The following is a 10,992-nucleotide window of genomic DNA, read 5'->3' on the forward strand; positions in this document are numbered from 1 at the left end:
CTCCTTCCATGAGGGGCTCGGCTCTGTTACGTTTGTTGATAGGTCCTTCCGTGGAGGGGGCTCATTTTTGCTTACTTTGTTATTAAAGTCTATATTGAATTCACAAGTTCTTGTAAGAGTGTTATATTTCTGAAACAATTCTCCACGACAGATCCTCAGACCATGAGAAACAAGATTCTTGGTCTGATGAAACCAAGATGTAATGCTTTGGCCTGAATTCCCTATTTAAATATTGAAACAACTTTCTTTTGACAATGGTACAAAAACAATTATCAAGAAAAAACACTTTATCCTCGTCCTGCGATCTGAAAAAGTTGCCCGATCCGTCTTCCCTGACCCAGGCAGCCCTCTCAAAGTGATCAGGTGCCCACATCGGGCACCTGATCAATCTCCTCACCATTACAGGTCTCTCACCGTTACAACAACTTGGAAATACAGTACATTACACCTTTGATCGAGAGCTCCAATGAACGTACAGTCAAGTAGAGTTCACCCAATAGCTGGCTACTAACAACTAACCAGGAACACCAGGAAACTCTCCTGTTGTGTTGCACCAGAGACTCATGATATGATGATAAGAGACGATCTTAAAGCAAATTATTTTCAAAGTATTATTTATTGCTGGCAACAAAGCATATTGAAGGCAAAAACACAACATTATAGATGCCAATTTGTAGAAAAGCGGGGGGAGGGGGGTGGTGGAGCAAAAGCTTTAAACATTATTGTAAAAAAAAAAAAAAAAAAGTTTAAACTTTGTAACCGGTCAGAAACGAAGGATCTTTATACTAGTAGACGTCATTCTGCAGATCTGTAGGACAGTAAAAAAGTACGGAAAACGTTGTCCTCGTATTTCAGCTACTTCCATCACGTCTGCTTGAATCTAGTAGCCTACAGCACAGTCCCGTTTCTGTAACACTATAATGTCGGCGTCATTAAAAAAAATAAACAACTCTCAAGCAATACACACACAGTAAAACTATAAGTGAGACGGCGTCATAAAAAAAAATAAACAACTCTCAAGCAATACACACACAGTAAAACTATAAGTGAGACGGCGTCATTAAAAAAAATAAACAACTCTCAAGCAATACACACACAGTAAAACTATAAGTGTTGGAACCAAAACCACAACTGTTGTTTCAAGCACCGTACAAACACGAAAACCATTCAGAAGTCCTTTGCAATTTATGCGTAGGCTACTGTAGCCTGATCCCAGAGCAGTCTATCCTCTTGCCAACTCCTATGGGCCAACAGATGTGGGACCAGGCTATGTAAACATTTACATTTTACATTTTAGCAGATGCTCTTATCCAGAGCGATTTAGGACTCAATTCAAATCAGTTTTTGTTTTTTAAAGGTGAAACTCAGTAACTCAAATCCGCAAGTGGCTCCCGAGATTATCCCCGAAGTGGACATTGCCATTGGCTGCACAGAGTCCCATTGAGACYAAATCCCATGCAGCCTTGTTACATGTTTGAACACGTCACGTTTTCTGACCTCAGGGCGTGAGTTGGATGGGTTGTCTATGTTRCGTTTTCTATGTTGTGTTTTGCGTTTGGCCTGGTGTGGTTCTCAATCAGAGGCAGGTGTCGTTAGTTGTCTCTGATTGAGAATCGTACTTAGGTAGCCTTTTCCCACCTGTGTGTTTTGGTGGGTGTATATTTTCTGTGTCTGTGTGTTCCACACGAACTGTTTCGGTTGGTTATTTCACGTGTCGTTTATTGTTTTTGTTTCAGTGTTCGATTGTTTTAATAAAGAGCATGAACACGTACCACGCTGCGCATTGGTCCTCCGATCCTTACTATCCTCCTCGTCGTCGTCGTCAGAGGAGGAAGACAAGCCGTTACAGAACACTGGAAATGTGAGATGTAATCTACACCTCGATCAGGATGATAAATATCCAAAACACTAATCGTGATTTTTTTATTTTTTTTAAAATCTGAGGACAGTTATTTCTATTAGTTTACAGTTTCTCTTTCTGAACTTCAAAACGCCAGTGGCTTCAAGACAACGATCAAGAGCAGCTGCTCAACGAAATTATATCAGACACAACCAAAACAGGCGTCAGTGCAAGAAAGACAAATACAACAGTAAGGTATGAGTCGTTGTTGTTGGGTTCTAGGGGTTGCTAGGTAACCGATACTCTTTAAAAAGTGTAGTTTTGAAAAAGCTAAGAAAGAAAAAAAAAAGTTGTTCACACAAAATGGAGGTACTGTTGTGTGTTGTCTTCACTAGAGGTTCCATTCCTCTCTGCTATACAGCCAGCGGTCTATGGAGTAGCTTCGTGATAGACTCCCAGATGTCATAAGCTTCTTGCCAGCGATCTCCCCAGTACCTGAACATCTGCTTGGGGATCTTACCAAGACAGTTGCTGTAGAAAGACAACACAGCTATTGTTATTGGAATTGATTGGTATTTTATCAGGATCCCATTAGTTGGCTGTAGCTACTCTTCCTGGGGGTCCACACAAAACATAATACACACGAGATAGATAACGGATAGATCATTTAGAGATAATGAATAATCGGCTGATTTAAAAGTGATAAACAAATATATGGTCCTCCTTTGATGCACAGGTTCCGTATGTGTTCTCTCAAATGTGAGAATGAGGCTGTAGAATGTAGAATGTAGGCTGTAGAATATAGAACGTAGGCTGTAGAATATAGAATGTAGGCTGTAGAATATAGAATGTAGGCTGTAGAATATAGAACGTAGGCTGTAGAATATAGAATATAGGCTGTAGAATTGTAGGCTGTAGAATATAGAATGTAGGCTGTAGAATATAGAATGTAGGCTGTAGAATATAGAACGTAGGCTGTAGAATATAGGCTGAAATATAGGCTGTAGAATGTAGGCTGTAGAATATAGAATGTAGGCTGTAGAATTATAATGTAGGCTGTAGAATATGAATGTAGGCTGTAGAATATAGAATATAGGCTGTAGATGTAGTGTAGAATGTAGGTGTAGATGTAGGCTGTAGAATATGAATGTAGCTGTAGAATATAGAATGTAGGCTGTAGAATATGAATGTAGGCTGTAGAATAAGAATGTAGGACTGTAGAATATAGGCTGTAGAATATAGAATGTAGGCTGTAGAATGTAGGTGTAGAATATAGAATGTAGGCTGTAGAATATAGGCTGTATGATGTAGGCTGTAGAATATAGAATGTGTGTAGAATATAGGAGTAGAATATAGGATATAGGTGTAGAATATAGAATGTTGAATATAGAATGCCGGCTGTAGAATATAGAATATAGGCTGTAGAATATAGAATGTTGAATATAGAATGTCGGCTGTAGAACGTAGGCTGTAGAATATAGAATAGGCTGTAGAATGTAGGCTGTAGAATATAGAATGTAGGCTGTAGAATGTAGGCTGTAGAATATAGAATGTTGAATATAGAATGTCGGCTGTAGAACGTAGGCTGTAGAATATAGAATAGGCTGTAGAATGTAGGCTGTAGAATATAGAATGTAGGCTGTAGAATATAGAATGTAGGCTGTAGAATTAGATGTAGACTTAGAAAATGTATGCTGTAGAATATAGTAGAATGTAGGCTGTAGAATATAGAATGTAGGCTGTAGAATATAGAATGTAGGCTGTAGAATATAGAATGTAGGCTGTAGAATATAGAATGTAGGCTGTAGAATATAGAATGTAGGCTGTAGAATATAGAATGTAGGCTGTAGAATATAGAATGTAGGCTGTAGAATATAGAATGTAGGCTGTAGAATATAGAATGTAGCTTAGAATGTAGGCTGAGAATATAGAATGTAGGCTGTAGATGTAGGCTGTAGAATGTAGGCTGTAGACTTAGAATATAGGCTGTAGAATGTAGACTGTAGAATATAGAATGTAGGCTGTAGAATGTAGGCTGAGAATATAGAATGTAGGCTGTAGAATATAAATAGCTGTAGAATATATGACTATAGAATGTAGATATAGAATGTAGGCTGTAGGATATAGAATGTAGGCTGTAGAATGTAGAGATATAGAATGTAGAATATAGAATGAGGCTGTAGAATATAGAATGTAGGCTGTAGAATATAGAATGTAGGCTGTGAGATATAGAATGTAGAATATAGAATGTAGGATGTAGAAGTATAGAATGTGAGGCTGTAGGATATAGAATGTAGGCTGTAGAATATAGGCTGTAGATTATAGAATGTAGAATATAGAATGTAGGCTGTAGGATATAGAATGTAGAATGTAGGCTGTAGAATATAGGCTGTAGATATAGAATGTAGAATGTAGGCTGTAGAATATAGAATGTAGAATGTAGGCTGTAGGATATAGAATGTAGAATATAGAATGTACTGTAGGATATAGAATGTAGAATGTAGGCTGTAGAATATAGGCTGTAGATATAGAATGTAGGCTGTAGGATATAGAATGTAGAATATAGAATGTCGCTGTAGAATGTATAACATAGAATGTAGAACGTCTCCCAAGTGGCACATCTCAGTACTAGAGTAGTGGCTTGACTACCAACAACGACGAGACAGCCTAAAGGGAGGAGGTGAGGATGCTGGGAGTGTGGTGCCAGGAAAACGACCTCTCACTTAACGTTAAAAAAACTAAAGGAGATGATCGTTGGACTTCAGGAAACAGCGGAGCAGCCCCCTATCCACATCGACGGGACAGAAGGTGCAAAGTTTTAAGTTCCTATACAATTCTACTGTATCTTAGTCTATATGTACTTAATTCCATTCCTTTACTTAGATTTGTGTGTATTGGCATATGTTGTGATATTGTTAGATATTACTGCACTGTTGGAGCTAGAAACACAAGCATTCGCTACACTCGCAATAACATCTGCTAAACACGTGTATTTGACAAATAAAATTGATTTGAGAGGCGTCACTGCAGACCCTGGTTCGATTCCGGGCCGTATCACAACGGGCATGATCGGGGGTCCACAGGGTCGCACACAACTGGCCCACGTTTTTTTAATAATGAGTGTTTCGTTCTTACCTGAATATAGAATCTATTCTGTCTACGAAGAGGTTGTCTCTTACTGAATGTAGAATATCTATGAAAAGTTGTCTCTTACCTGAATGTAAATATCTATGAAGAGGTTGTCTCTTACCTGTACAGCTGGTTGATGGAGACATAGTTTTCAGGATAACTTTCGGCAGCTCAATAATACTGATTTGATAGTCACCCCGACGCATCCCCTGAGAGGATAAATACTTTTATCAGAGACATAAATTGGTGTTTAAATCTGCCTGCCTATCTCTGCCTCCCTGCCTCCCTGTGCGTACGGCCCAGTACATCACCGGGCCCAAGCTTCCTGCCTTCCAGGACCTCTACACCAGGCAGTGTCAGAGGAAAGCCCATAAAATTGTCAAAGACTCGACACCCACCTGTTTAGGACCAAAAGTCTAGGACCAAAACGTTCCTCAACAGCTTCTACCCCCAAGCCATTAGACTGCTGAACAATTCAATTCATTTACATTGACACCCCCTTGTACACTGCTGCTACTCGCTGTTTGTTTGTTACCTATGCAAAGTCACTTCGCCCCCACCTACATGTAGAGTTACCTCAACTAGCCTGTACCCCGCACACTGACTCTGTACTATACCCCTGTAAATAGCCTCACATTGACTCTTACCGTAACACCCTGTATATAGTCTCACATTGACTCTGTACCGTACCCCTGTATATAGCCTCCACATTGACTCTGTACCGTACACCCTGTATATAGCCTCCACATTGACTCTGTAGCCGTAACACCCTGTAATAGCCTCCACATTGCACTGTACGTACCCCCTGATATAGCCTCCACATTGACTCTGTACCGGTACCCCCGGTATATACCTCCACATTGACTCTTACTGGTACCCCGGTATATAGCCTCCACATTGACTCTGTACTGGTACCCCGGTATATAGCTCCACTTGACCTCTGTACTGGTACCCGGTATATAGCCTCCACATTGACTCTTACTGTACCCCTGTATATAGCCTCCACATTGATCTGTACCGTACCCCTGTAAATAGCCTCCACATTGACTCTGTACCGTAACACCTGTATATAGTCTCCCAATTGACTCTTACCGTACCCCTGTATATAGCTCCACATTGACTCTGTACCGTAACACCTTGTATATAGCCTCCACATTGACTCTGTACCGTAACACCCTGTATATAGCCTCCACATTGACTCTGTTACCGGTACCCCCCTGTATAATAGCCTCCACATTGACCTTGTACCGTAACACCCTGTATATAGTCCTCCACATTGACTCTGTACCGGTACCCCCTGTATATAGCCTCCACATTGACTCTGTACCGTAACACCTTGTATTAGCCTCCACATTGACTCTGTACCGTAACACCCTGTATATAGCCTCCACATGACTCTGTAACCGGTACCCTGTATATAGCTCCACATTGACTCTGTACCGTAACACCCTGTATATAGCCTCCACATTGACTCTGTACCGTAACCCCTGTATATTAGCCTCCACATTGACTCTGTACCGGTACCCCCTGTATATAGCCTCCACATTGACTCTGTACCGTACACCTGTATAGCCTCCACTTGACTCTGTACCGTACCCCTGTATATAGCCTCCACATTGACTCTGTACCGTAACACCCTGTATATAGCCTCGTTACGGTTGTAGGCTACTTGGTAAATATTTTCTTCTTCTTGAACTGCACTGTTGGTTAAGGCTTGTCAGTAAGCAATTCATGGTAAAGTCTACACCTGTTGTATTGGCGCATGTGACTAATAAAGTTTGATTTGAACAAGAGGAAAGTATCTGACGGGTGTGACTCCACCCACCCAGAAGTGAAACCAGCTTCAAATCAGTCTTGTGGTTTAAGTCAGACGCGAATAGTACAAAGGATGTGAGACTAACCAGGTTTTATTAAACCTTTTTTTTTTATGCGAGTGAAGTCGGGTAAAAAATAATGACATGACGATGGAAATATTTAAAAAATGTTAAAAAAAATGTTTCCACATGTCCACAAAACACGCTAGACAAGATGGGATATTTTTGGTAAAATGAATTACGTGAGAATTTGGGTGGAAACGCTTTATGCGCTTTAAATAATATTTTAATTTAAATAAATTTTAATTTAAATAATATTGATAAATAACCATTATATCAAAGTAACTGGGGAGTCTGTGATTGATATGTTGTGTGGTCCCTCCCACTACGACTGGTCGGGAACCACTTCATTAGGCTACAGATTAAATAAATGATGAACTTCACAGGGTGAAAGGTCACGGTATGATGCTCTTTAACCAATAAATATTGAGGGTCTTATGCTGTCACATGATCATCAATGCGGCTGTCATTGGCGTTTTACAAATAAAAAATAATCTTGCTTTTTTTTGTCTATAATAATCCCAGTGGACACACTCGCTATATAACTATTAACTATATAACTATTTATAACTATTAAACTATTTAACTATATAACTACTTAACTACATATAACTATTTAACTATTAACTATTAACTATAACTATATAACTATTTAACTATTAACTATTTAACTATTTAACTATATTAACATTTAACAATTATAAACTATATAAACTATTTAACTATAACTATTTAACTATAACTATTTAAACGCACAATGTTTTGTGAGAAAACCATCAGTAGGGTTTAAAATGCGATGTACCGAATAAGTTAAATGAGTTTCCAAAGGGCATTTAACCACAAAAGGCATTTGTATGTACACTACGTCAACATTTTATCTGCAACAAGTAGATTTGACAGAAAAGTACAAAAATAACACACACACACACACACACACACACACACACAGTGGTCCTCACCATGGCGACAAAGGGCCACATGTCATAAAGACGATAGTGCATGTTGTAAACGATGATCGGATCCACATCTTCCTTCATGGCTCTAAAAACTGTCACACAAATAAAACATGTTGGAATACTTTGAAGAATAAAACAGTGTGTGTGTCTGTGTGTGTGTGGTGTGGCGTGTGTATGGTGTGTGTGGTGTGTGTATGGTGTGTGTGGTGTGTGTGTGTGGTGTGTGTGGTGTGTGGTGTGTGTGTGTGGTGTGTTTGGTGTGTTTGGTGTGTTTGGTGTGTGTGGTGTGTGCGCGTCTGTGTGTATATAGTGACACCCAGCAACCCAATACCTACCATCTCGTCTATTCCACATATGGTTACGTGAGAAGTAGACTTTGTTCCAGTTGTACCCAGCGTGGTAGTAGGAAGCGGAGTACATTCCTCCACTTCCAAATTTATAGAGGAGCTTCCTAGAAAACAGAATAAAATCATTACATCATTGTATCGTTACTGTATATTATTATATAGTATATATATATATAAATATATAATATATTACAAATACAGTGTGAGTAGATGATCACTTTAGGAAACGAACCAAAAAGCTCAACTTTTTTCTTGTTATGAATTCATCAAAATCAAATCAAATTTTATTGAGTCACGTGCGCTGAATACAACAGGTGTAGACCTTAAAGTGAAATGCTGAATACAACAGGTGTAGACCTTAAAGTGAAGTGCCGAATACAACAGGTGTAGACCTTAAAGTGAAACGCTTACTTTACGAGCCCTTAACCAACAATGGAGTTTAAAATAAATAAAGAAATAAATATGGAGAATAAGAACATGGAGAATAAGAGATATCTTTAACAAGTAATTAAAGAGCAGCAGTAATGAACATGTAGGTAGAGTTATTAAAAGTGACTGCATAGATAACAACAGAGAGTGGCAGCGGTGTGGAGAGGTGGGGGGGGTCAATGCAAATAGTCTGGGTAGCCATTTGATTAGCTGTTCAGGAGTCTTATGGATTGGGGTTAGAAGCTGTTTAGAAGCCTCTTGGACCAAGACTTGGCGCTCCGGTACCACTTGACGTGTGTTAGCAGAGAGAACAGTATATGACTTGGGTGGCTGGAGTCTTTGACAATTTTTAGGGCCTTCCTCTGACACCACTTGGTATAGAGGTCCTGGATGGCAGGCAGCTTACCAGACGCCGGTGTTCTATCCTGCCAGTATAGCGTGTAACCAGCCAGCTGTATGTTATGTATGTTTCACGGGGATCTGGGCCTGTTACCAAGGTAGCAGTATATCCATCGCCTCGGGCTTGTCCCGAGTAGTGAAAGGAGAAAAATTATTCCGCGGTGAGTAATCGCAGTCCCGGGGCTGGATTCACAAAACCTTCTTAAGAAATGTCCTTTTTAACTGCCATTTTTGTCCTTAAACTATAGACTTATGAAGAATGTTAAGCAAAGTTGCTATTCCTCAATAAAATTATTGGAAATGTTCTTTAGGTTTTTTCTTAAGTTTCTTCTTAAGAAAAAAGTTAAGAAGAATTGGGATTCTTGAAAATAATACTTTAGCATTTCTTCTTGGAAATGTACTTAGCTTTAGGACAACGAAACCCTCGTCTTCGCTCCCTGTCTCTCTCTCCCCTCCCTCTTCTCCTTCCCCCCTCCCTCTCCTCCTCTCCGCTCTCCTGTCTTCTCTCTCCCCTCCCCCTCTCCTCTCCCTGTCTCTCTCTCCCCCTCCCTCCCCCCTCCCCTCTCCCCTCTCTCCCTCTCCTCCCGCTCTCCTGTTCTCCTCCCCTCCCCTCCGTCTCTCCTGTCTCTCTCCCCTCCCCCCTCTCCCCTCATGTCAGTGTTATCTGGCAGGTGAGCTGACTAAACGTAGACCTTGATGTTAATTTTAGTATTTTATTAATTTTAGTAGATTAGATTGAATATTGCAGATATATTGTGGCTTCTATCAATGTAATTATCTGCATCATTTCCAATCCCCATATTTTTTGGGGGGGTAAATATATTTTCCTTCTTCATTATGTGTCCCCTAACCCTACCACCCAAATTGAAGTAAACTAATGTACAATGACACTTAGACTTCTACATCCATATTAAACATACTATATACATTTTACGGACGCAGTTTATTTTTCAATTATTGATCGACTGACTATGACTTTTCAAATCCCCCAGCAGTGCTATTAGGCTCCAGGTAAATGTGCAATTCTTCAACCATGTTTTTTTGCTTCTTAACCAGTGAAACATTCAGGAAGTATTCAGACACCCTTGATTTTTTTCCTACATTTTGATGCGTAACAGAGCTTATTCTAAAAATGATAAAATCGTTTTTTTCCCCTCGTCAATCTACATAAAATACTACTAATTACAAAGCAAAAATAGATTGTATACACTTTTTATTTATTTAAATACCACTGACAGGAAGTAACAGGATAGTAACAGCATAATAACAGCAATAATAACAGCATAGTAACAGCATAGTAACAGCATAGTAAACAGGAATAATAACAGCATAGTAAAGGATAGTAACAGGATAGTAACAGGATAGTAACAGGATAGTAACAGGATAGTAACAGGATAGTAACAGCATAGTAACAGCATAGTAACAGCTAGTAACAGGATAGTAAAGGATAGTAACAGGATAGTAAACAGCATATAACAGGATAGTAACAGGATAGTAACAGGATAGTAAACAGGATAGTAACAGGATAGTAACAGGATAGTAACAGGATAGTAACAGGATAGTAACAGGATGTAACAGCATAGTACCAGCATAGTAACAGCATAGTAACAGCATAGTAACAGCATAGTAACAGCATAGTAACAGGATAGTAACAGGATAGTAACAGGATAGTAACAAGGATAGTACAGGAATAGTAACAGGATAGTAACAGCATAGTAACAGCATAGTAACAGCATAGTAACAGCATAGTAACGCATAGTACAGGATAGTAACAGCATAATAACAGCATAATAACAGCATAATAACAGGATAGTAACAGCATAGTAAATATCAGGATATAACAGGATAGTAACAGGATAGTAACAGGATATTAACAGGATAGTAACAGGATAGTAACAGGATAGTAACAGGATAGTAACAGGATAGTAACAGGATAGTAACAGCTAGTAACAGCACTAGTAAAGCATAGATAAACAGCATAGTAAAGCAGACAGGATAGTAACAGCATAGTAAACAGC

The 10,992-nt window shown here is 39.3% G+C and overlaps 1 protein-coding gene across 3 annotated transcripts in view; it reads right to left on the reverse strand.

The window, feature by feature from the left end:
- Positions 1-597: 597 nt before the first annotated feature.
- The window catches only part of LOC112077195 (NEDD4-binding protein 2-like 1), a 16,131-nt gene continuing 5,736 nt past the window's right edge, over positions 598-10,992 (reverse strand). The window contains exons 2-6 of one of the 3 annotated variants that reach the window (XR_011478079.1): positions 8,135-8,250; positions 7,803-7,891; positions 5,055-5,178; positions 1,076-2,371; positions 598-951 (exon numbers count right to left, since the gene is read on the reverse strand). Coding sequence is in view for 2 of the 3 variants with exons in the window: in XM_024143756.2 (XP_023999524.1) it covers positions 2,232-2,371; positions 5,055-5,178; positions 7,803-7,891; positions 8,135-8,250 (469 nt within the window). In the remaining variant the exon portion in view is untranslated. Of the gene's footprint in view, positions 2,372-5,054; positions 5,179-7,802; positions 7,892-8,134; positions 8,251-10,992 lie in introns of all 3 variants that reach the window. The other 2 variants (XM_024143756.2, XM_024143757.2) reach the window with 2 other exon arrangements.

This window comes from Salvelinus sp. IW2-2015, unplaced genomic scaffold (genome assembly GCF_002910315.2).
Source record: "Salvelinus sp. IW2-2015 unplaced genomic scaffold, ASM291031v2 Un_scaffold4373, whole genome shotgun sequence".
In the NCBI taxonomy this organism is placed as follows: domain Eukaryota; kingdom Metazoa; phylum Chordata; class Actinopteri; order Salmoniformes; family Salmonidae; genus Salvelinus; species Salvelinus sp. IW2-2015.